This window comes from Eremomyces bilateralis (assembly GCF_010015585.1).
Source record: "Eremomyces bilateralis CBS 781.70 unplaced genomic scaffold P152scaffold_6, whole genome shotgun sequence".
Lineage (NCBI taxonomy): Eukaryota > Fungi > Ascomycota > Dothideomycetes > Eremomycetales > Eremomycetaceae > Eremomyces > Eremomyces bilateralis.
The window spans coordinates 433,160-457,342 of record NW_022985072.1 but is presented as its reverse complement, the minus strand read 5'-3'; the positions used below and the strand labels follow the sequence as shown (position 1 = coordinate 457,342).

Here is a 24,183-nt window from a genome sequence, read left to right as displayed (position 1 = left end):
TATTGTATTTCTTTGGGTATACCCTTCATATTCTCATGGGGAAAACGCAAAATCATGAATGGTATCTCAGGAATATATTGAAAAGCGCTAGTCATTTGGAAGTGGGGAACTGGTCTCTTCCCTGAAGACTACAGACAGCAAAGCATGATCAATGAGTTTGTTTCAGACCTTTCAATTTCTCGACCGTGAGATCCTAGGTCGCTATATCTGCAGCGAGATCTACCCAAAGCCCTCGACCCCAGCAATTCGTGACCATTACATCTAAATCCCCCCCTTTCGCCTCTCCGCATCCCTCCGCAACTTCGTCATAAACGATTTATGCTTCCCCTTCCCCCCCGCCAACTCTTTATTCCGACTCTTCCCATACTCCACATACGCCATATCCTGCCCCCCGCTCAAATCGCTCAACATCCCCGCCGTCCGCTTTGCCTTCTTCTTCCCGTACCGGCCTCGCGCCTCGCTGAACAGATCCCCCTCGATCCGCTCCACGTCGCCGAGGCTCGCGTCCGACTCGATCTGCAACATCACCGACATCAGCAGGTCGCGGCGCTCTTGCGGGGTTTTGAACGCGAGGTTCGGCATCGCGTCGATGCCGTGGAGGTGGGTGATCACTTTGAAGGCGTAGCCTTGGTCGACGAGGAAGGCTTGCCGTTTAGAGGAGTAGTACATCTCCGCGGTGTCTTTCGAGACCAGCGAGTAGAAGAACGCGTTGAATCCCTCGTCGTTGCGGCGCTTCGCTCGGAGGATGCGGCCGAGCCGCTGCGCTTCCTGGCGGCGGGACCCGTAATGCGAGGAGATCTGAATGAGGCAGGTCGCCTCGGGGAGATCCAAGCTGGTGTCCCCGATCTTCGAGAGGAAGACGGTGTTGACGAGCTCGTTGTGCTGAAAGTTCTCGAGGATGCGCAGGCGCTCGGCCTGCGGAGTGCCGCCGTAGATATAGGCCTTGTTGAGCTTCTTGGCGTAGGCTTCAAGGGCGTAGACGTTGTCGGAGAAGACGATGACCTTGTCGCCGCGGCGCTCGTGGTAGTCGATGAGGAACTGGCAGGCCTGGAACTTGCGCGGGTTCATGGTGAAGAGCAGGGCCTTGCGACCCTTGGAGTTGAGGTACTCGGTGTAGAATTCGGGGGTCATCGGACACCACACCTCGGCGCACTGCACGCGCGCGATATGGCCCTGCTCCGAGAGTTCCTGCCAGTTGGCTTCGTAGAGCTTCGGGCCGATGAGGAAGTTGAGGTGTTCGATCTTGTCGTCTTCGCGGAGCAGCGTCGCGGTCAGCCCGAGCTTGGAGTGCGCCTTGACTTTATATGTGACGCGCTTGAACATCTCGGCGGGGACGACGTGCACCTCATCAAGGATCATGAGGCCCCATTCGCGGTTTTCGATGAAGTCCATGACTTTTTGGGACTCGTAGGAGCGGCCTTTCGATTGTGTGACCATGGAGTAGGTGGACACGATGATGCCAGTCGTCCCGGAAAAGCTGTCTTTGTGGTCGGCGGTGAAGACGGCAATGTCTTTCGGATTGACGTTCGACCATTTGATAAATTCCGCCCGCCATTGGACCACGGACATGGCACTCGTGCAGAGGACGATCACTCCTTTCTTGATCGTGCATGCGGCCGTGATGCCAACCAAGGTCTTGCCCGCTCCACACGGCAGAACAATAATGCCACTCCTCGCACGACCGTTGCCAAACATTTTGCTGAGGGCCTGCTCTTGATATGGTCGAATCTGCGACGCGGGTTTTAAATCGATGTCGAGATCCGCATTTGCGTCGTCGTTCCGGAAATCGTACTCCTCCGTCAACGGCAAATCAATGGCGCGACACCGCCTCGACACCTCCTGGACCGACTCCGCGGCGATCTCGAAGGAGTGGACTTGCTCGCGCTCCTCTTCTTCGTCGTCTTCATCCAGCAGCGTTGCAGTCATCGCTTCCGCTTGTTTCTGGGCATCGTCTTCTTCCTCATCATCCTTTGGTGCTTGCTGCACGGCTTGCTTGGCGCCAGCTGCCATTTTAGTGCCTGGAATCGCCAGATTGCCCATCTTCGGCGCTGCCGACTTCGTGAATCCCTCTGCAGTGTCAACCCGCAACGGACCGATGATTTCGTCTTGCAGAAGTGTTTGTAGGACCGAGGGATCGGAGCTTTCCACAAAATATTTCGTGTTCTTCAAAACCAACCTCACTTTGCCAAATGATCGTGTAGAGGCGACGATAAACTGCCGTATTGATTCCGGAATCGGGGTTTTGGACAGAAGGTCCAACTCTTTGATGATATCCTCCGTCGTCAACCCAACCGAGACCGCTGCAAAGAGACTATTGCTCGTTAATGTATACTCGTGGATCCGCGAAACCCTCGACTGCGGCTCTGCCACGTTGATGAGGAAATTCTCCGCATGCTTGAACGATGGCGAAAACGTTTCCATAATAATCTTCCCTTGATCCGGGTCTATCCATAACGGTCGGTCTTCATGATCCGGCTTCAGCGCTAAGTGCGAATGGTCTCGGTTGCCAAAGAGGCGCGCTGCGGCATCGTGGATGGCAGTTTCCTTGGCTTTCGCCGGTCGACTGTAGGAGTTCACGGTGAACTTCTTGACAAGATGGTCCATCCCCTCATCGTCTTCGTCGCTGACGGGAGCGGAGGCATCTTCGGCGTATTCCTCGTCGCTGTCACGGCTGCGGGGGGTGTTAGTGCCGGAGGCAAGCCGTTTGGCCGGACCGCCTGCCTGAGCTACCATACAACATCAGAGTTAATGCATCGGGTACCTTGGAGTTTAGACCATACCTGGATTCTTCCGTTTGGGAGGCATTTTCGAAGACGCGGTTGAAGATCGTCGGAAGCCCGCTTGGAGACAGAGGACGGAATGCGGCAGGCGGGAGTCTCTTTAGCCTCGATCTTCGTTAAACGTAACGGGTTCAGAGGTAATTAATAGAAGAAAGGATTAGTACTGCCGTCCTCCAGTCAAAAGGATACTCTGGACGGAACGGTGCGATATTGTAGAGGTTGACAGCCAGAAGTGACTCTGATGTTGAGACCTTTGTCCTACGTAAGTAAAGCCTAGATCATAGTCGATAGATCATATTAAATGCCGCCCCATGTCTCCTCTGTCGTATACAAACTGTGGGGCGCAATATGTCACCGCAATCTGGCCGCACATCGTTGTCTGCTATTAACACTCCATACTCTATATCAGCAACACCACCAACGTCATTCCAATAAAAGCATCTAGGACTCCATGATCCAAGTGCGCGGGACAATATCTTCCCTCTTCTACCTATCATAAGGATACTTATTTGCACCGTTACCCTCCAACTCCTTGTCGTATCGGAAGCAAAGCCGCCAATTGAACCATGACATTGACGGCTCTATAAGATCCATTCCGCAACTGCACTCCAAGCAATGTCACGATGGGTGCTTCCGACTCCAAGTTGACATTCAAGCAAGGCATATTCAAGCTTTCCGAGCAACGGAATATCCCCGCTGACGATCCCTACTGGCGTGGAGTATGTATCTTCTCGTCCGCTCTTTGAACCGTTACGGGATGCTGACCGTCGATCCATAGTTTTGGGAGCTCCCCGAGTCTGCTGAGGATGTGTTCTCCTTATTTTCTCCCATCGATGTCCGGAGGACAAGAGACACGTTCCTGGAGAACCTGGAAACCCTCCTCCTCGCCGTAACCTCCAGACTCGTCGTGTTACGCAATCACCCGTCTTTTCCGAACGACGACCTGGCACCGGAGCGCGATGCGCTGAATTGCATCCGGGTCCTGACGCGGATCCTCCCATATATTTACGAGGCACCCCATCTTGACGATTGGGAGGCGAAGTTCTTTTGGGGGGCGCGAAGGAAGCGCACGCGGAAAAGCCAGCTATCATCACGGTCTGAGGTACTGTTCGACGGGACCGATGCCTCCGCGGACGAGCCACCCGAGCCAGAACCTGAGTTTGAAGATGCAAAACCGCTTGCGGAAGAGCTGATTGACACGCTCATCGACCTGCTGTTCTACTCCGAATTCACGATCGGCAAGTCTCCGCCGGGGAAACAACGGGTTTCGTACGCCATCTGGCAAAGCGGAGTGGGCTGCAACACCCCGGTCATCTCGACGAAGGAATTCGAAAGCAATCGTACCGAGATCATGCGTCTCCTGCTCGTCCTGACAGGCAAGTCAATGTACATGAATTCGACCGTGCTGTCCCAGCAAGGGGTCAAGGCCATCAGCTACATCACAACATGCCCGGACAAGCAGATCGTGCTTTCGGTGCTCTGTTCTATGCTGAACACGACGTTGAAATACAACCCGGCCACATGGCGCGTGCCATACGATCATGTTGTATTCAAGGACAGTAAGCAACTTCTCGTTGCCTATTGTCTCCAGCTACTTCTGGTTCTCGCTGTATACCCAGTCCCAGAGACAGGCAATGGCCCGCCGCCGAAGAACTTCTACCGTCACTTTCTCGGTCGCCTCCATCGACCCCAGGACTTCCAATTCCTGGTCGATGGGATGATGAGGATATTGAACCAGCCGCTACAGGCAACTTCATCCTATTTGCCCGGAAGTCAGAAATCGATAACGTGGGCGCCGGAGATGGTCATGTTGTTCTGGGAAACACTACAGTGCAACAAACGCTTCCGGTCCTTCCTCATCGATACCGATCGCGCTCATGACTTCGTGATCTTGATGCTCTTTTACATCATGAATAACCGGAACGACCCCTCCGCTCAAGGAGTCTTGAAGATGTGCGTCTTCATCCTGCAAACCCTGAGCACCGAACCAAATTTCGGGAAGGGATTGAATAAGGTTTTCGAGGGGCAAGATACACTTCCTCAAACGATTCGGATTCCTAACTTTCACGGTTCTTATGCGGATTACCTCATTACAGTAAGTATTGTAGCTGATCAAACAATATCTGACGTCGCTCACTGGTTTAGATGGTCCATGCTCTCATCACGACGAGCAAGGGAAAACTAGACACGCTATATTCCCCGTTACTCGCGGTCATCAACAATATTGCGCCATATCTAGAAAACCTAGGGCGAGCGCCATCCTCCAAGTTGTTGCAGCTGTATGCATCCATGTCTGCACCCAGCTTCCTACTTGCAAATGAAACGAATCATGTTCTGCTTCATTCTCTACTAGAGGCGATGAACGCCATCATCGAACACAAATACGAAGGTATATCAGATTTCCATCCGAGAGATCTTCGCTAACGATTGTGGACAGCAAATCCCAACTTCGTTTACGCCGTCTACCGCTCGAAACGCAAATTTGAAGCCTTGCGAGCTTTCACTCTCGAGAGCGGAAGAGAGGAGATCGAGAAGCAGAATAGGTTGAAGAAAGAACGGGCCGCCTCCGCACAAGATCCACGAAGTCCCGTCGATAGCGCCCCCAACTCGGCCATTCCTACTAGCCCCACCACCAGCGACCCGGCCGAAGCGCACTCCGCGTTCGCGATCGGCGATGACGAGGATGAAGAGGGAAGTTATTCTCCGACACTCGTCAATCCTTCCAATATCCAGTCCGCCACCAGCTCTCGTGCCGGCTCGGTCAGCTCGCCCGCCGACACAACCTTTCCACTGCAGCTGCGCGGGATGTCCGAGAAAGCTCGCGGCAAGCGTCCGGCTGGACAACCTGCTTTTTCGCGGCAGAGCAGCACGACCAGTCTTCTAAGCGCGGTGAATACAGGTTCCTTCTCCGGTTCTGGAACGTTTCAGCCAACGGTCGAATGGGTAAGTACTGAAGCGCTCAGCCGACAACCAATCCACACCGAGGCAACCCAGCTAACCCATCCAAATTTCCAGATCGAACAATGGCTCCCCCAACTACCCCTCCACACCATCCTCACCCTTATCTCCCAACTCTCCCCCCACCTCCCCTCCGACCCCTCCCGTGACATCCCCACCACCCTTATCGCCATCCGCCGCGCCGAAATCCACGGCATCGACCCCTCCCCCCCCCGCGTCCACTCCTTCGAATGGTCCTCCCTCTCCCTTGGCTGGTATCAGTCCCTCCTCTGGGGCTTCGTCTTCACCTCCGAGCTCACCGTCTCGAAGGGGCCCGCCGGCGTCTGGAACGGCACCGGCATCCGACTTTTCCGCGTGCAGGAGACGGCCGCGCAGACGCCGTCGTTACTGGCGCCGAGGGGCGCAGTGGATGCGGTGGGGAGTAACTTGGTGAGTATGGTGGGGAATTTGAACTTGCGGGGCGGAGCGCCACAGTTGGGGCAGGGTGGGCGGACGGGGAGTGGGGGTGGGAGCGGGGGGAATGGTTCGCCGATGACGGTGAGGGATGTGTGAGTGTCGGGTACGGACTGCTGGTATCGTGTATGGCCTGGTATCTGCTATCCTTCGCTTATCTCGAGGCTGTTTCTAAGGAGGAATTCTAAAGCGACGATCGTGGTACCTTTAATCATTGGATTGGAGTTTGATTGAACCGCAATATCGGTGGGTCTGGGAATATAGAACGAGCAGTTGGATAATGATCACGAACTTTCGTCAGACGCATGGCTATTGAGATCTTACGTATAATGGCACCTTTGCGTTTCGTTCCTTGCTGAGATTCTGGTGCCTGTGCTTAGGCAGATCCTGTAGCGTGACTTGGGTCTTGCCAGCTCCTTTCTTTCGCAGCGCGGTAGCTATGCTTTCATAATCTCGCCATAGCAGCTCGTGATTATAATGATGGGAGTACTCAGCTTGTGATGTGTCTTGTCAGGATGCGTCTACTGGCCTTGGTAAGACGGTTTCTAGGATACAATGTAGTAGGCGGTCAAGTCAGAAGAGCGCGTGCCCGTTTCTGATGACACGGCTATGGAACGCTGTGACGAAGACCGTTTCAGGGTCGGAGCATTATCTATAGAATCCATCTCTTCCCCATTGAATATTTGCAGGTTCTTCTCCGGGAGCTCAAATTGGGGCAGAAGGCTTTGGGGCTGCTTCGCATCGTGCTCGTCCTTTGGCTCCTCGGCTTCAGCTTCAGAGACTTCTTGAGAACGCTTCCGCTTGGTACGCACCGGCGGTGAGATACATGCAGGACCTATAGGTGATACTTGGACAGGCTGGGGAGCGTGGGAAACGGACGACTCCGTAGAATTGGGAATTGGGAATAATTGATAACTAAGGGTATATTCCTAAAAGGGATAATTAGTTTATCTTGGCAGACGTCTACGGTACCCTCTCTCTATGGATGGCGATTGGACAACACAGCATACCAGCAGCGATCTCGACACCGGACACCCTGGACCAGATACACGGTACGGTCGAACCGTTCTCAATCATCCATGAGCCCAGCGGCGGTGGCCACGCCAGCAACGGAATCTAGGTTAGAAGGGCTCGATGATGATGGGCTAATTAATGGAGGGATTGCGCCGCTTACCGTGTTATTGAGTGTCGCGATACATGGAACGAGGGTGGTATATTCCGACTACCACGGGATTGTTCGATGGATGGAAAGAGACGGGATTCATCGTGTGCGGGCGTTCGAAATCCCGTATGTCTGGGTGGATTCTGACACTTCAGACCCATCGGATGAAGAATATAAAACGGCCGATTTCATACAGACAATCACTCCAACGGTCAACCCTAGCATGGCTTTTGACCACGCAGCTTCGTCGAAGCATGGTGAAAGGGGGGTGGATATGTCCAACCTCCTCGTATTGACGAACAAGAGAAATGTGGGAATGCTATCGTTTGGTATAAGAGAGTTCGACGAGACAGCTAGAACCAGAAAGGTTGGATAGTTCGCAGGAAACGGAGCGAGCGGAAGAGAAGAAGATAAGATATTGGTTGTAGGAGAAGGCGGACGACACGTATGGAGGGACTTAACTGGCGAGCCAGGACCTCTGGATTACGTGACATTTTTCTCACCCATGGACGAGGACGGATATTAAATCAGCGCATTATTGTTCAACACTGGATATTCTACCCCTGAATCTAACTGTTATCTCGTGCATCATCATCATGGAACTCACTCACTACCGTCCAATCCGCCCTCGTTGCATGCGAGTATGAATTACACCCGGTGATATAAAATGAAGAACGTCCAGAGGAACGCAAGAAGTCCAAAGCAAAAGAAAAAAAAAGCCAACCTAAGCAGAAATTGAGCTGCCGACCTGCCAAAACTTGGAGGGTGGACCTATTACCTGGATGGCTTTGTTCTCTCTACTATATAAACCTTCTCCAATTTGACGAACAGGAACCAGGGCAGTTTTACAGCAGTACCAACGACCTGGACTGTCTTCCGCTGGCAGATTTTAAAGTAACTCAGTATATAGTATAGATCTTTTGAGGCCCCTTTCGGATTCACATCATCTGGCGGTGGATATGCTTCGCGTTATACGACATAGGCGGTTTGGCAGCCCTTTCAGCGGGATAAAACACCTCGTTTGGGTTTCATGAGTGGATTCAGCCAACATTGGGAAGCGCTGGCTCCATTTCTAAAATCTCTACCTTGATCTGGATGCCGGACTCCCTTAGGTAGACAATGCTGTAGATGAACATTAAGCTCAAATTGGACAAATCAGTCTTCCATTGAGAGAAACAACCTCCTAGATGTAGGTATCAAACCCAACCACCGAACACCTCGCAATGCTAATATCCCAGCGGACTCATCGTGTCTAACATTTCCGTCCCGCACCCAACCCAAATAGCCCAGAGAAACTCCACAACCAGTCCCCATCAAATACATCCATGTCATATCAGTACCCAGACAATATGAACATGAACTCAGCAAATAAACCCTACCACTCACGCCTCCCCCTCCTCCCCTCCCTCCCCCCACGTCTCCTTCTCCCTCTCTACCAACCGCCGAATTGTCTCCTCATCAAACACACTCTCCCTCGGCACCCCCGTCCTCCCAAAATTCACCACCGGCCCAATGATGCTATTCCACTTCGCCCTCCGTTCCATCAGCGCGCGAATCGGCTCCCCTACTGTTGGCCGCGTCACCCCTGCGGCTGCGGCTGCCGCCGCTGCCCCCTGCGCGCCGACCGGCCGCTTGACGTTCTTCTTCCCCTTGCCCATGGTGCGGTTGCGCTTGAGGTACGCCTGGTTGAGCTGGCCGTCGAGGTCGTCGGAGATGCTGCCGAACTCTTGCATGGCCATGGATTCCTCGGCGAGCTCGTATAGGCGGGCCTTGCGGGCGGCGTTCATGATGATTTGGGTTTTGAGCTCGGACTGGAGGAGGCGGAGGCGCGCGGCGACTTCGTCGTCGAAGTGGGAGTCGTAGGAGGGGGTGTCGTCGGGGCCGATGAAGCCGATGTGGCGGAGTTCTTGGAGGGCGCGGTCGTCGAGTTGGGTGTAGGTTTGCTTGGTGGGGGGGAGGGATTTGAGGGAGGGGTTAGTGGATATTTCGGCGAAGGCGGTGGAGGAGGGGAGGGTGGGGTTGGCGGGGGTTGAGGAGGTGCCGTTAGCTGCGCCATTGGTGAGGGATTCGCCGGAATCGGCGGCGGCAAGTTGGGCGCTGATGTCGAAGTCGATGTCGTCGATGTTGGTATCGCCGTTGGTTTCTTTGTCGGTTTCAGAGGGACGGCCTTCGGCGCGCATGGATTGGAGGAGGCGAGCGAGGACCGGGCCAGCGGAGACTTGGTCTGTTTGGGCGACCTCGTCGTTTATGTTGTTGACGCTTCCACGGGCTTCGTTTTGAGGGAGCTTCTCGTCATCGCTGTCCACGTCCATGGCGCCGTCTTCGTCTGCCCAGATATCTCGAAAGTGCCGCGGTCCTCGTGGAGGCATGACGAAGGGTGTCACCCGATCTTGCTTCTCTCTGAGAAATACAAGATCCTCCTCTGTCAAGGGTCTGATGTAGGGTTCCACGTAGTTGGCGAACGCTATTGCGCTGACCTGAGTGGCCGGCTTGGCATTGCTGAAATCTCGATCGGGCGGTGTCCCAGGGGTGAGGTCATGCAGGTCGTCATGGGGATATGAGGCAACGCAGTAAATCTCCTTCTGTTCTTCTTCGGTCATGCCAGGGCTGACATCTCTTATATGGTAGACCGTGGGGTCCGGAAAAGTCGAGGGGTCGGGTCCAAATGTCTGGTACTGGCGGACGGCGGGAGCAGGAGACGGCTGATGGGAGTCTTCCGAAGAGATTACTGATGCGATAGATTCGGCTCGGGGGGCGGTGGCGGCAACGGAAGGGGGAGCTGCAGAAGCTGGAGATGATATTGAGGACGATGTGTCCATTGCTTTAATGGGCGAAGAGTTAGACTTGATTCTGATTCTGGTAACTTTGCGCATCCATTCGTCGACCACCAGTCGCGCGACCTCTTGAAGAGACCGCCTTCGTTTCGTGCGAGTATCCATGACTTTGAACAAAATAGGAACGGATAGAGATTCTTGCGGCAGCAATACACTGACAGACAACACATGGTAATTTACACGGCCGAAGAACAATAGAAATGTAGACAACGTTTGAAACCATATGGACTTACCCTTCATTTCGGCACCATCCTGCCGAGTGACCCCATGGGCTCCCACAGCAGGTGGCCTCTCATCATCTTTCTCCCTCTTCTTTGTCTGCTTCTGCTTCCTCTTCCTTTCCTCCGCCTCTCTCTCCAATCGTTCCTTCTCTCGATTCCGTTCAATGCGCTCCTTCCGCTTTTTCGACAGCTCCCGTATCAGCCGCTCACACGTCTCTCCGCGCGCATTCAGAATTGAGACCACCTTCGACTTGACTTCGTCCTGCATGCTATGGATGGCGGCGGCGGAGGGAGGGGCTTGGCCCGCGCCGCCATCGTCGAGGATGTCTTCGACTGTTGCCGGGGCGGAGGAAGGGGCGAGGTTTGTTTGGAAATAGGAGGAGGAAGGCGGGAGGTCGATGGAGACGGAAACAGCGCTGGCGCTGGCGGGAGTGGTGTTGCGACTGGCACTGCTCCGGGGGTGGGGTTTACCCCGGGTCTTACTGCTGGTGGGCGCCATGGCGAGGATGGGGAGAAAAGATCGAGGGAAAAGAGGGCTGACGGTTAGCTCGCCGAGACTAGCGGTCAGGATCGTAGAAATTGTAACATGGGCGGGTTGTGTGGTATGGATGGGTGAATCTGGAGAAGGTGGAAATGATGAATTGATGTTCCATCGCGATGAATTCGATATCACGTGAACTAGAGGTCTTTCGATGCACGTGCCGGTCTTGGCAGCTTAGGTTCAGGCGTTCAGCTAACTGAGTCACGTGCGATGCAGCCTCCCAGCTCCATGTCCAATTGTTCCAAGCTTCGACTCATTATTAATTGATTTCTTTGTTATTGTACATTCGGTGACCCTCCTGGATTTGGTCTAGACACGCGATATATGTCCTTGTAACCCCAGGTTTGTCGTGATTAATCCTCATCCACAATCGCCTCGGGAACGGAGCAAGTGGCCCTGGTACAGTTCATTTTAGCACTACTGCACTAGTTAAGCTTTCCCACAAGCTTGGCTCCGTGGAGAGTCGCAGCACTGAAGGAAGCGCTAGCCCCCCGATTTAGCTTCGAACATGAATAAGCCTGGCGGGCCTTCCGCCTTTCCGCCTTGCCGCCTGGTCGCCTTCCCTCCCTACAGCCAATCAGCGTCTCCTTCCCCATGAGCCCTCGACTCCTCAGATTCTCCGCAACATCGCCGTATCATCTCCGTCACCTTTGAATCTCCTTGCGTTTGAACCGCAGCACCTCCCATCTCACCGCTCTGCTCGGTTGCTGTCCTTTTCTCTGCCATTGCGCCGATCTCTCGCTGCTGCCATCTTGCTTCGTGTAAAAATGGATGGTTCGCTGTTGGGTCTGTCACGTCTTGTCTAGTAATTAAGTATCGCGAGAGGACTGGATCCTCCATTGAGCCGCCATCATGTGTATGTTCCCAATCGAGTCCCAGATTGAAGTTCATAGACTAATCCGCCTTCGACAGCTGCGGTCAACTTTGCTGTCCTCACCCTCGATATTATCGATCCAAATCATCCAGTAGGAAATCGCGAGGAGTTCACGACTCTCGACGTACGATATCTGACCCGTTGATGCTTTCTCCTCGCTGACGTGCCGTGTAGAGTGATATTTCCTTCCAACACATGAGCTATAATAACATTCGGACGCTATCCACGACCGGATCGAACCCCGGGACTGACATTACGGGCCTGCTTTATGTTCCTGAGGTTGCGGACGGCCGATGCAACTCAACCGGATATATTTCCGCGAATGTTGTCCGAAACGGAGATCTACCTCGCAGTCCTGGCTCGAATTACCAGTCGATCGCTTTTGCGCCCTGGATTTCCTCTACTTGCACACTTGCTTTTCTAGATGCTGTCCCAAATAAGGATGGGTGGGGCGCATTCATGTTCTACCTTCCGAATAATGGAACGGGAATGCCACCAGCACCGAACATGATGGATTGGTATATTGGGGATGGCGGGCAATGGAGGTCGCATTACCTATTTCCGATTTACGCTATCCCCGGCCAGGCTGGCCAAATGGTGATGGACCAGTTAGGCCTGTATAACGGGAACATATCGTCGGTCCCAAATGGTCAGATCCTCTCCAGGATGTATCCAGGATCCGACTACATTCGGCTGGTGGCCCAGATCGACATGGGAAAGACGAACTCGCTACCGAACCTATGGGTCTTCCTGCTCATCGTCCTTGCGATTCTCCTGTTTATCATCAGTTCGACGTCGTGCGCCATGCACTGGATCCAACGACGAAGGAGAAACGAATTACGCAGGCGTGTCGTCAATGGCGAAGTCGATATCGAGACACTTGGTATCAGGCGTATGACCGTGCCAAAAACCATCATCGACACTTTCCCGTTATACCTCTATTCCGTCGATTCCGACCCAACCCCCAACCCTTCCAACAACGGACCTCCGAACGACCCCTCAAAAACCGCCACCGAAACCACCTCCCGACCCTTAACCCCCGAATTCGACCCCAAAATGCCGGCGCACGCCCCCTCCTTCCCCCAACCCACCTGCCCCATCTGCCTCGACGACTACACTAACCAATCCACCGTCCGCGAACTCCCCTGCCGCCACATCTACCACCCCTCCTGCATCGACCCCTTCCTCCTCCAAAATTCCTCTCTCTGCCCCATGTGCAAAAAGACCGCACTCCCCAATGGCTACTGCCCAGCCCGCATCACCAACGCTATGGTCCGCCGCGAGCGCATCGCCACCAACCGCCGCGAAAACGATCAACTCGACTGGCGCCCCGATTCCGCCCACGGGACTGCCCACCCTCTCATCCGCGCCTACCACGCCCTGCGCAATCGCCCCACCCCATCCCAAGCGCACGCCCGCCTGCACTCCTCCGCCGGCGAACCCCCTCGCACCGACTACCCCTCCTCCCTCCGGCGCATCAACCCCTTCCAGCGCCCTACCCCAGACACCTCCACCCCTTCGCCCGTCGAAATGCGAAACACCTCTATGACCCCGCCCATCGCCACGCCACCCCTCGCATACTCCACTCCCACCACCACCGCCGCCGGACACCCGTCCCCCGATCGGATCACTCCCCTCGCGGACCTTCGCGCCAGCTCGCTCGCGCACGCGCCACCACCGGATCAGCCGCAAAGGCGGGCGGAGTGGCTGGGACGGCGGGCGGAGGCGCTGTTGGAGCGGGGGGGAGGGCGGGGTGCTGGGGGAGAAGACGGGCGGACTGTGGAGGAGGAGGATGAGAGGAGGCCCGGGTGGCGGAAGGTGGTGGGGAAGGTGTTTCCGGGGTTTGCGTGATGGATGAGAATTTACGGGCCTTGGGCGAGGAGGGTCGTGACGACGGTTGGGAGACGGACGGCGTAATCGGTTGATCTGATACGGGATATCTCATGACTCATGAGGATGGGATGGCGATGGCGTTGCGTGGGTTGATATCATCTGTTTCATGGGCGGAGTATGGTTCTGGATTCGGGCCTACCTTGTTCTGGCGACGGGAATGCAGTCGCAGGCTGTATATAGCAGGTTGTGTGGCTCACATCAGTGATGTGGTATGACGCCCCGTGAGAAAGATGGTTTGAAGGATGGTGAACAGACTGCATAGTATATAGCAAGTAATTCAAGATGCTGAGAAGCATCTTTTTTAATTGGACAGCAAGCTGAGACTTCGATCCGTTACTAGTGACCAATGCTTATAACAATGCCGGGCCTTGTGGACGATTGTGTCGTAGATATCTGTACCATGTAGACGACCCCAGCAACCTTTCAAGGTGACCTCAAGCCGCTGTACAAAAGCCAAACCTCAACATCTCACACCTCCCGTCCATCCAGTTCATCCACCACATCGTTTCCGCATCTCACAGCCCTCCATATTCCTCCCACAGCCTTATCAACATCAATGCCCAAGATGGATTTCCACCAATACAGCAGCTGGGCGGTGAAGCGCAGCCTTGTGCTCAGTTCGATCGGAATAATCTGGTCTGAGACATCCCCGCCGTATTTGCGATGTTATCAGGTAGGCGTTCTTCGAGGCGTTTGGTCCAAGTCCATGTTTCTTCTCAAGCGACAGCAAGATTTATGTTCGATGTTGTTGAGTTATTCTTCTCAAAGTTCTCTCGCGTGATACTTCTAATCTTCTACTTCCTATTTGATCTCTTGTCATCTGCGGTACACACTCTCGTCGGACGCCCTGAAGGGCGCACGATAGTTTCTGTCATTATGATGCATACGGCAACTTTATCGACCTTTGGCCGTTCTATCCATGCGCACACACAATCTGTCCACATTCCGACTAGTATGTCGAGGGAATTTCAGATGGTTGCCATCGTTTTCGCTGGGATCCGCCCAACTGGCCGTGTTCAGTTCACCAGTGCGAGTTCAACCACGAGCAATTCGCTAGAAAGCAAAAAAAAGAAGTTGGCGAAGCAAAAGAAAGTCGCTGGTGACAAGCCCCTGAAGATTCCGATGCCTGGAAGTTGGACAGAATGAATGGAAGGATCTGGCCGTGGTACATCAGAAAAAGCCGTGGGGATGAGGATCTATGGAGAGTACGGCGTATGGATAATGGAGTTGGTGGGCAAAAGGATAGACTAATCTTCAATGTCATTGCATTTCTCTATCCAGTTCTCCCTTTTACCAGGAACTTTTAATGAACACAACATCCACTTCTCAGCATGACCTCCCGTCCATTCAGCTCCCTACAACTTCACCAACCGCAACAAAAACGTCGCCTTCTGCACCTCCTGCTCCTCCTCCGCAATCACCTTCTCCGCCACTCCCTCCGGAATCACCCCCTCCACCTCCGTCACCACATGCCGATCCATCGGCCGCCGCAACGCCTTCTCAATCACCGCTGACTGGCTCTCGAACACCTTCTCGATGCCCGTGCTCTCCGGGTCACCGAGCATGCGGTATTCCATGCCGACGTCGTCCGTGGGAACTAGCCCGGCCTTCTTCCGCAGCTTTTGGACCCGGTTGATGATCTCCCGTGCGAGGGCTTCGTCGTAGAGCTCGGGGTATACTTGCGTGTCGAGAATGATCAGGACATCGTTGTCGGTGTGGAATTCTTGGGTAGTGTCGCCTTCGGCGGCGGCGATGCCGCGACGGACGACGAGGTCTTCGGAGGTGAGCTCGATGCCGTCGACTGTGATCTTCCCTGTTGCCAGGTAATCTCGGATATCGGCATTGGTCAACTTCGGTAGAGCCTTCTTCACTAGCTGGACCTGTTTCTTCAACTTCTTGCCTAACGTCGGCCAATCAGCGTTGCAGGAATACTGCACGTGATATTTCTCCTCATCGCTGCTTAGCACCAAGTTTTGGACGTTCAGCTCCGTGGAGATGTACTGTTCTAAGCTCTTGAGATCATCCAGATATTGCTGGTCGCGATGGATCACCACGAGCGTCTTCAGCGGCATCTTCAGCCCAATGGTCCGTCGCTCTCGGCAGACGCGGCAGAGGTCGATGACGGTTTGCATGCGCGAAACCTGTCGCTCGATGTCGGGGTTGAAAAGCTCTTCGCGGACTTGAGGGTACGGGAGGAAATGGACGCTTCGTGGATCGATGGCACGGATTTTCTCGGGGATGAATGGGAGAAGGCGTTCGTAGATGTTGTCGGTGATGAAAGGCGTGAAAGGCGCGAGGCCACGGCAGAGAGTGTAGAGGACTTCGAAGAGGGTGTTGAGCGCATGCTGGGTGTCGTCGACGCCAAATTCGCCCTTTAGTCTACGTCGGTTGAATCGGATGTACCAGTTCGTGGTGTTATCGATGAGCTGGAGTAGCCGGGGAACGACGGTATACAGTCTGTAGGCTGCCATTTCTTCGTTGACGAACTTGAGGAGACTCTGACAAGAGGCCAAGATCCACCGGTCCATGACGTTGGTGTTGGTTTTCTCAGCATCGGGGTTGAAGAGGAAGTCAACGTTTTCGATCTTTTTGAGGAGAGAGACTTGCTGGTCGAAGAAATTGTAACTGTTCCATAGAGGCAAGAGAACGGTGCCGACAATCTGCTTGACTCCTGACTCTTTGAAACGGAGTGGCTCCGCTCTGACAACTGGAGAGTTGATCATATAGAGTCGAAGTGCGTCGGATCCGTATTTGTCCATCATGAGAGTTGGGTCGGGGTAGTTCTTCAGTCGCTTCGACATCTTCTTGCCATCCTCTGCAAGAACGATACCGTTGACGACGCAGTTCTTGAAGGGCAATGTCCCGAAAAGGTGGGTTCCCAGCACTGCAAGAGTATAAAACCATCCTCTGGTCTGGTCAAGGCCCTCTGCGATGAAATCGCCCGGGAAGCCGTCCTTGAAATCCTCCGCGTTCTCGAAGGGATAATGTTTTGATGAGTAAGGCATGCTTCCTGACTCGAACCAACAGTCGAAGATTTCCTCCACTCTCCGTAGCTCGCCTTTGCCCTGCTTGCTGGGTATGGTGATTTTGTCCACAACCTCACGATGGAGGTTGCTGAGGTCGCCTTTATAACCGCTCAGATCCCTCAACTCCTGGATGCTTCCCACACAGATCACCTCCTTCAAGTCGCTGCTCGCCCAAAGAGGGATAGGAGTACCCCAGTACCGATTTCTCGAGACGTTCCAATCTCTGGCGTTCTCGATCCAGTTCGCAAATCGCCTCTCTTTCACAAAGCTGGGTACCCAATGCGACCCCTCAATGTTCTTCATTAGTTGTGGGATGATCGGTTTGACCTTGATGAACCATGATGGCACCGCTCGGTAGATCAATGGCGTATCTGACCGCCAGCAGAACGGATAGCTATGCATGATCTGGCTCTCGACAACTATACGCCCCTTGCCTTTGAGGTGTTTGATGATGGCTTTGTCCGCTGCTTTGACGTGCTGTCCGGCAAAATCGCTGACTACGGCGGTAAAACAACCCTCGTCGTTGACAGGGTTTGGCGCTTGTCGCTTCTCGTTTATGACGCCGTGATCCATGGCAATCTTGTAATCCTCTTCACCGAATGCTGGTGCTTGATGGACTATGCCAACACCGCTGTCTGCCGTCACATACGTGGCGTTGAGCACCTGGAAACCGACATCCTTGAACTCCTCGTAGAAGTAGTCGAACAGGGGCTCGTATTTCCAACCAAGCATGTCTTTCCCCGTGAACCGCTCCACAATCTTGAATTTCGCCTTCTTAGGATCCTTGTACAGAGTCTTGAGCAACCCTTCTAGTAAAACGTAGTGCTTCCCTGACGCCTCGTCTAATAGCTTGATATATTCAAAGGCCGGGTGAGCGCAAAGCCCGGTGTGTGAAGGTAGGGTCCATGGCGTGGTCGTCCAGGCCAAGAGGTTGGTGTTGGGGTCGTCTAGTAGCGGGAAAGAAACCACGACCGCGGGATCTTGAGTGTCTTTGTAATTTTGGGAGGCTTCGAAATTGCTCAAGGGTGTGGTGAGAGCGGTCGAGTATGGCATGACCTGGTGTCCTCGATAAACCGCATCCTTGTCCCATAATTGTTTGAAACACCACCACTCCGACTCCATGTAAGTATTGTCCATCGTCTAAAGAGCGTAATTAGTTTGCGGTTCGGATGCAACCTCCATCGAGTCACTCACCTTGTAATCATTATCAAAGTCGACCCAACGACCCAAACGATCAATGGTCTGCCTCCACTCCGTCGACAACCTCATGACGATCGCCTTACACTCCGCATTGTAATTCTCAATCCCAAACTTCATCACCGCATCCCGTCCCGAGATCCCTAGCTTCTTATCAATCTCATGCTCGATCGGCACGCCATGCGTGTCCCATCCGAACCTCCGCTCCACATAGTGGCCCTTCATCGTCCAGTATCGCGGGATGATGTCTTTTATGGTCGACGCCAACAAATGGCCGTAATGCGGCAATCCCGTCGCGAACGGTGGGCCATCGTAGAAGGTGTATGGCGTCTGGCCTTTGGAGAGCTCGACTTGTCGTTGGAAGGCGGAGATCTCTCGCCAGAAGGCGAGGATGCGCTCCTCTTCCTTAGGAAAGTTGATGGACATTTTCGATGGACACTAAAGCGGTCCTGAATAGCACGACAACGGATCAAGGTAGAGATGAAGGTTGTAAGTGTCTAATGAGTGGGTTGGAAGTACGCAGGGTGGTGGTGCGGAAATTTTGGCAGCTCCGCATTGAGTCATTCAGACGAGGGGCGACCCTGGTTGGTGACTCACACATTACCTACTCCTTCATTCAGAAGAGAGGAAATAACACGGGACGGTTTGATATTGCAGTCTAATGAGCCATCTAACCAGAATGGATGCTTGTATAACTGGTTCAATTAAATACCCTCGCTGAGGCCGTCTACAAGTGATGAAATAGGTCCCTCAGCTGCTAGTACCCCTTGAGGACCATCCTTCAGTGCATGATGAGGAGACTCTGGCTGGCGCAATCCGTTTTAATTCCAGGAGATCCTCCACCGAGCCGTACATGGGACATGCTGCTGTGCAGTGATCGCAAACGCTAGACGTCTTGGAGAGAAGAGCGTCAATGACTCCTCAGTCGACTTCGTTCTCATCCTCATCGTCCTCATTATCCTCCGCATCTGAGACCTCCTCACCAAGTTCCTTTAATCGCTTCTACTCAAGGTTAGCGACCATGTCCATAAAACGGCACTCCACGCAGGCGGTCTTCACACATACCTTGTCACTTGCCCTCTTCTCCTCCAGATCCGCCAAGATCATCAACAAATCATCCAACTCCGTTTGCGCCTCCTTCCGCTTCTGCTCCGTCTCCTCCACCTCCGCTTCCAACGTCTTCACTTTCCCTTCCACGTCCTCCTTCGCGGCCCGCTGATCGTCCAACTCCGCCTGTACCGTCTGCATCGCATCTACATCCTTTGCGCTCGTCTCCTTCAGCTCGTCGAACTCCCGTTTCACCTCCGCCAACTCCGTCTCGCGGGTTTTCAGTGTCCGCTCAGTCCGCTCCAGGCTATGTCTCGCTGCAGTGAGGTTATCGCGCGTCTTGTTCGCGGCAGCGGAGAGCTCGGACACGGCTTTGCTGATCTGCTGGCTGTTCCACTCCGCTTCCTTGGCGCGTTGCTCCAGCTCGGCGTTCGTGCGGCGGAGCGCGTCGAGTTCGCGGTCGGTGGTGGCTTTGGCGCGAGCGGCCTCATCGGAGGCGTTCTTCTGGAGGTGGAGCATCTGGTTTTCGAGATCGTGCTTTTGGGCGGCGAGTTGGGATTCCAGAGTGGAGATACGCTGTTCGTAGTCGGTGGTGAGGTGGTCGAGTTCGGATTCATGGTTTGTTTGGAGGGCTTCGTTGATGTTCTTGACTCGGGTGACTTCGGTGGATGCGGTCTCGCTTTCTTTTCTTCGCCCGGCAATTTCTTGGTCGAGCTTTCGTTCGAGATCCAGCACGCGATCTTCCGACTTCTGGAGAGCGTCTGCTTTGTCTTCGAGTTGGGACCTGAGAGAGTCGAGGATATCGCGATCAACGCCTTCGATATGCGTGACTTGGACTTCCATGCCAGGATCACGGTCAATCGCCTTGGTGATTCGGATAAAAGTATCCTTCAAAAACTCGACGAAAGCGCTGTCGAAAAATACTTCAGGTTGGGTACCTGAATTTGGAGGGACCGAACCCAAACTTTGAGGCAACACTTCGAAATCTCTGAGCAGCGGATGCTGGCGCAGCTGGTTGAGAGCATCCAGAAATTTCTCCCGCCCAAGGCCTGACAGTAACACCGACTGAAGCTTTCTTCTAGGCAACGGAGAGTCTTTGGTGGAGAACTCATACACGATGCCTAGTAATACAGCACACATTCCACGTAAGAGTGTGTGCTCATCAAAACCGCCAGTCGCGGTACCGCCCAGCGCCCGTGAAGTGTAGGCCATGAGTATCTGGAGAGTGCTGCCCTCGCTCAAGAAGTCGTTCACGCCGACACCATCCTCGAAAAGCAAGCCGCAAAGCAGCATGAGGTAGCCCATGATTTCCCGTGAAGCTCCCGCACCAGCATTTTGCTGCACGTCGTATATCAGCTGTCCCGAAATTTCTTGGATGAACGTGACTTCTTCCTCGCCCTCTTCGCTATTGCCATACTTCACACTCTGTAACAGCGCTTTTGCGTCTGGGTCGTCTTGGATGAGGTGAAAGAGAAGCACCGCGGCAAACCACTGCCGATAAGGATCTATGTGCGTCCGTACGGTCCCCGAAGAGCCCAGGCTTTCTCTCTGCATGAGGATTGAGACCACGTTTGCGGTCTCGTCCTCGCCGCTACTGTAGCCATCGATTGCACGGTTGAGAAAGTGCATTTTGATTTGCGTATGCTGAGAGAAGTATGCTTTGATGCATTCCGCCGCGGCAAATCGGACGTCGAATAGAGTCGTCGTGGAGACACGGAGAGTGAGATCAAGGAGTGCTTCAATGACGTAGACTTGCTGGATCGGTTGCGGACTTGTCTTTCTTGGCTGGCCGTTCGGAGTCTGCGTCCTGGACGTACCATTAGGGGCTCTGAGACTGTCGGCCGGTGATGCAATTCGAGTATCAGGCGATGAGTCGAACGAGATGAACGGGGTGACAAGCAATTGCGCGAAATGTTCCTGCAGGGGGGCATTACCCCAGATCATGTCGGCGCACGTACTGAGGGCCTATTCAGTGTCAGTCCCGGCGCTATGTATAACAATCTTCAAACCTTACCTCCGCTCTAATTCGAGGAAGAGTTGATTCTTTGAAGGCAAGATTCAGAACTTGCTGCAGCAATCCGTTCTTGAAGAAAGCGTTCTGATTTTGCTGCGTGCCTAAGCTTCCCTTGACAAGGAACATACGCAGAACCGCGAGAATTCCCCAGATATTCTTATCCCGCTGTGGATTCGGAAACGCATCATCATCCTCCTCCTCCTCCTCGTCCGGCTGCGGAGCACGTTTCTGTGTTCTCAATGGGCCTTCAGGCAATAGATGACCGAGCTTCGATATGCAGCCGGTTTCGCGGAAGAGTGATTGGTTGGACGAATTGTGTCGTAGAAGGTTCGCGAGCAAGGACAGGCAGTCTTGGACAACAATCCCGCCGTGATTGAGAGCGCCTTCCTCGTCAATGAGGGCGAATAGTTGCTCAAACGCCCCTTCAAAAGCGACAAGCTTCTGGAGCTCGTTTGAGGATGTGGTAAGGTCGGTGAGTAATAGAATGCTGGCTGTAGTTGTGGGTTGATTAGTCGGTGATGCAAGAAACTGCTACAATACCGTCCAGGACTTACCGTTTCTGACAGCATCTCGGGGGTCTTTCAACATGGATGCCAGCCGGGTGGTCCCTAATGGAGCCGACAAAATGCATTCTTGCGTTCTTTCCAGTCTTGCTTCTTGTATTGCCGATATTAATTGTATCGAGTATAGTCGTGAATAGAAGTCGCTGGTTTCAAGGAAGTCGAGGAGGAGGGTGATGTTATCTTGCCGCTAATATAAGCTCAGTACCAGCGAGACGGGCACGGAGGTTTGATCATACTTGAGTAAACTCATCAGCGAGCCAGAGGGTTATGTCATCCGAGGCTTCTGGCTATTGAAGGTACTTGTAAGTATCTTCATGGAAATGTTCCAGGGGAAATGCGTACAGAGTCATGATTGGGTCTGAAGAGCATGAGCAATGTCTCCAGAACAATCTTTAGGGTATCAACATCTTCGGCATCTTTCGTCAGGCTGCTAATCAAGCCCCGTAATGCTCCAGATGCTACAGACGCAGGATACTCTTTGGCAAAGCTTCGGAGGCCCAGGATAGCTGCTCGGCGGTCCTCTAACAAAGTGGCGGAGAGTAAGCGACCGCTAAGCGTGTTGATGGTATCAGTTGCCGTTTGTTTCGGCGGAGCCTGGGATTCTAGCACCCGTAACATCGCGTCGCCTTCTCACAAGCTCTCTACTATAAGAAAGGCAGTGTTCGTGATCGAGGCATGGAGGTCGAAGCTACGTTGCAGTTCAGGGAGATGTGGCTGGTTCGCTGTTGCGTTGTCAAAGTTGGGAACAAACTCGTATGCTCCTTGGCAGTCATTCACAGAAGGCCAATTCTGAGTAAGATGAAGGATTGAAAGTCCAATGCGGCCAAATTTCGAATGGTCCAATGCTCCAATATCTCACGATGTCTTGTGGACTTTCTTAAGGAACCCTTGATTTTGCACATGTGGTGGTTCCAGTCGACCTGAAATATCGGTAAGGCAGCAAGGCATTATTCTGCACATATGGCGTTTACCGCCTACCCGAATCAGAATCGTATCAACTGTTAGGCAACAAGGCGACTGATGCCTAAGAGATTTCCGCTCGTCGCCTTCAAGACGTCAAGCCTCAACTTTCGCGCAGGTTTCCATCCATCTCGAACCATTCACAACGAACCACCGCTTGGAACACTATCACACCCTGTTTCAGACGCGTGTTACGCATTTTGATATCGCGCCAGCCAGTTCACGTATACCATACGACGATACCGTTTGCGACGCATGGTACCATCGAAGTAGCCTTCCCTGACTTCACTCGAAGCGCAACCTCTGAGCAGCGCATTCAACCGCGACCATGGGTGTTCCAGCCCTTTTTCGCTGGCTCTCGCAAAAGTACCCCAAGATCATATCTCCGGTCATCGAAGAACATCCGCGAGAAGTCGATGGAGTCGAAATCCCCCCCGACACTCGAGGTGTCAACCCGAATGGCGAGGAATTCGACAATCTGTACCTGGACATGAATGGCATTGTCCATCCATGTTCACATCCCGAGGACAAGCCGGCGCCAGCAGATGAGGAAGAGATGATGATGGAGATTTTCAAGTATACCGAGCGCGTGGTGAACATGGTGCGCCCGAGGAAGTTGTTGATGATCGCAGTCGGTATGTTAGATTCGGCGTGGGAATGCTGCTATGGAGTGAAGCCTCTCCCTTTAGGACGAGTGCAGTATTAGATTACTACATCGATGCGTCTTTAAGGGAGGTACGGCTTTTTCTTTTCTCTTCTAGGTTCTACGCGATTCACGAACTTCTGCTAACATAGTCTAGATGGCGTCGCCCCCCGTGCGAAGATGAACCAGCAACGATCAAGGCGTTTCCGCTCTGCCCAGGAAGCCCAGGAGAAAGATGAGGAGAAATTGGAATTCCTTAGTTTGCTCAAACAACAACATGGAGGCGAGGTACCGCCGGATGTTCTGGCGTCAATCCACAAGAAGACTTGGGATAGTAATGCCATCACCCCCGGCACTCCTTTCATGGATATCCTCGCAGCCAGCCTGCGATATTGGATTGCTTACAAACTGAACACCGACCCGGCATGGGCGAAGCTGAAAATTATTATTTCTGACGCGACTGTTCCTGGGGAAGGAGAGCACAAAATCATGGAGTTCATCCGATCCCAACGACGGCAGCAAGACCACGATCCGAATACCCGCCATGTCATCTACGGATTGGATGCTGATCTCATCATGCTTGGGCTAGCCACCCATGAGCCGCATTTCCGCGTGTTGCGTGAGGATGTCTTCTTCCAGGAAAAGAAGGCGAGGACATGCAAAATCTGTGGCCAGACCGGTCACATGGCTGCAGAATGCCGAGGAGAGGTCAAGAAAAAGGACGGCGAGTTCGACGAGAAGCAAAGCGGGGTGGTTAGAAAACCGTTTATTTGGCTTCACGTTTCTATACTGCGGGAATACTTGAAGGTGGAACTCGAAGTACCTCATCAGAGTTTCAAATTTGATTTGGAACGAGCACTTGACGATTGGGTCTTCATGTGCTTCTTCGTTGGCAACGATTTCCTGCCCCATTTACCGAGTTTGGATATTCGTGAGCAAGGCATCGACACGCTGATTGCCATTTGGCGCGACAACATCCCGGCCATGGGAGGTTATGTCACCAAGGACGGCATCGTG

At 53.5% G+C, this 24,183-nt stretch overlaps 8 protein-coding genes across 8 annotated transcripts; 4 read left to right on the top strand and 4 right to left on the bottom strand.

Annotated features, from left to right (window-relative positions):
* Nucleotides 1–35: 35 nt before the first annotated feature.
* On the bottom strand, nt 36–3,036 carry P152DRAFT_513122 (putative TFIIH complex helicase Ssl2). The gene is made up of 2 exons (XM_033682787.1): nt 2,781–3,036; nt 36–2,726 (listed from the first exon to the last, which is right to left on the bottom strand). The coding sequence occupies exons 1-2, from the start codon at nt 2,803–2,805 to the stop codon at nt 262–264; spliced, it is 2,490 nt and encodes an 829-aa protein (XP_033535366.1). The 5' UTR covers nt 2,806–3,036; the 3' UTR covers nt 36–261.
* A 134-nt stretch (nt 3,037–3,170) lies between these two features.
* Nucleotides 3,171–6,290, top strand: P152DRAFT_506593 (uncharacterized protein; the record flags this gene model as incomplete). Its single annotated transcript, XM_033682485.1, has 5 exons — nt 3,171–3,499; nt 3,559–4,875; nt 4,926–5,169; nt 5,218–5,723; nt 5,796–6,290. The coding sequence occupies exons 1-5, from the start codon at nt 3,404–3,406 to the stop codon at nt 6,288–6,290; spliced, it is 2,658 nt and encodes an 885-aa protein (XP_033535365.1). The 5' UTR covers nt 3,171–3,403.
* A 926-nt stretch (nt 6,291–7,216) lies between these two features.
* On the top strand, nt 7,217–7,903 carry P152DRAFT_289884 (uncharacterized protein). The gene has a single exon (XM_033675007.1). It carries the CDS (start codon nt 7,271–7,273, stop codon nt 7,727–7,729), a length of 459 nt encoding a protein of 152 aa, XP_033535364.1. The 5' UTR covers nt 7,217–7,270; the 3' UTR covers nt 7,730–7,903.
* Nucleotides 7,904–8,250: 347 nt separating this feature from the next.
* On the bottom strand, nt 8,251–11,021 carry P152DRAFT_457094 (uncharacterized protein). The gene is made up of 2 exons (XM_033679162.1): nt 10,421–11,021; nt 8,251–10,174 (listed from the first exon to the last, which is right to left on the bottom strand). The coding sequence occupies exons 1-2, from the start codon at nt 10,905–10,907 to the stop codon at nt 8,736–8,738; spliced, it is 1,926 nt and encodes a 641-aa protein (XP_033535363.1). The 5' UTR covers nt 10,908–11,021; the 3' UTR covers nt 8,251–8,735.
* Nucleotides 11,022–11,604: 583 nt separating this feature from the next.
* Nucleotides 11,605–13,564, top strand: P152DRAFT_414078 (uncharacterized protein; the record flags this gene model as incomplete). Its single annotated transcript, XM_033677013.1, has 3 exons — nt 11,605–11,805; nt 11,862–11,947; nt 11,998–13,564. Coding segments are annotated over exons 1-3 (1,656 nt in total), but the record flags the coding sequence as incomplete, so codon positions are not given.
* Nucleotides 13,565–14,199: 635 nt separating this feature from the next.
* Nucleotides 14,200–14,966, top strand: P152DRAFT_289822 (uncharacterized protein). Its single transcript, XM_033675006.1, has one exon. It carries the CDS (start codon nt 14,380–14,382, stop codon nt 14,860–14,862), a length of 483 nt encoding a protein of 160 aa, XP_033535361.1. The 5' UTR covers nt 14,200–14,379; the 3' UTR covers nt 14,863–14,966.
* Nucleotides 14,967–15,071: 105 nt separating this feature from the next.
* Nucleotides 15,072–18,365, bottom strand: P152DRAFT_472552 (isoleucyl-tRNA synthetase; the record flags this gene model as incomplete). Its single annotated transcript, XM_033681162.1, has 2 exons — nt 15,072–17,882; nt 17,937–18,365. 2 exons carry the CDS (start codon nt 18,363–18,365, stop codon nt 15,072–15,074), a joined length of 3,240 nt encoding a protein of 1,079 aa, XP_033535360.1.
* Nucleotides 18,366–18,575: 210 nt separating this feature from the next.
* P152DRAFT_457092 (uncharacterized protein) lies at nt 18,576–22,431 on the bottom strand. Its single transcript, XM_033679161.1, has 6 exons — nt 21,906–22,431; nt 21,800–21,850; nt 21,555–21,750; nt 21,001–21,491; nt 19,005–20,951; nt 18,576–18,941 (listed from the first exon to the last, which is right to left on the bottom strand). The coding sequence occupies exons 1-6, from the start codon at nt 22,179–22,181 to the stop codon at nt 18,861–18,863; spliced, it is 3,042 nt and encodes a 1,013-aa protein (XP_033535359.1). The 5' UTR covers nt 22,182–22,431; the 3' UTR covers nt 18,576–18,860.
* Between the last annotated feature and the right edge of the window lie 1,752 nt (nt 22,432–24,183).

What these genes read in the sequence shown, in the direction of transcription:
- P152DRAFT_513122 (XM_033682787.1), bottom strand. Translation starts at nt 2,805, where the DNA reads ATGCCTCCCAAACGGAAGAATCCAG. An exon ending in TCCCAAACGGAAGAATCCAG is followed by an intron (nt 2,727 to 2,780) that starts GTATGGTCTAAA and finishes GTTGTATGGTAG; the next exon opens with CTCAGGCAGGCGGTCCGGCC.
- P152DRAFT_289884 (XM_033675007.1), top strand. Translation starts at nt 7,271, where the DNA reads ATGAGCCCAGCGGCGGTGGCCACGCCAGCAACGGAATCTAGGTTAGAA.
- P152DRAFT_457094 (XM_033679162.1), bottom strand. Translation starts at nt 10,907, where the DNA reads ATGGCGCCCACCAGCAGTAAGACCCGGGGTAAACCCCACCCCCGGAGC. An exon ending in GGATGGTGCCGAAATGAAGG is followed by an intron (nt 10,175 to 10,420) that starts GTAAGTCCATAT and finishes CGCCCATTAAAG; the next exon opens with CAATGGACACATCGTCCTCA.
- P152DRAFT_289822 (XM_033675006.1), top strand. Translation starts at nt 14,380, where the DNA reads ATGTTATCAGGTAGGCGTTCTTCGAGGCGTTTGGTCCAAGTCCATGTT.
- P152DRAFT_457092 (XM_033679161.1), bottom strand. Translation starts at nt 22,181, where the DNA reads ATGTTACGGGTGCTAGAATCCCAGGCTCCGCCGAAACAAACGGCAACT. An exon ending in TCAGACCCAATCATGACTCT is followed by an intron (nt 21,851 to 21,905) that starts GTACGCATTTCC and finishes TACCTTCAATAG; the next exon opens with CCAGAAGCCTCGGATGACAT. An exon ending in AGAAGAGGGCAAGTGACAAG is followed by an intron (nt 18,942 to 19,004) that starts GTATGTGTGAAG and finishes AACCTTGAGTAG; the next exon opens with AAGCGATTAAAGGAACTTGG.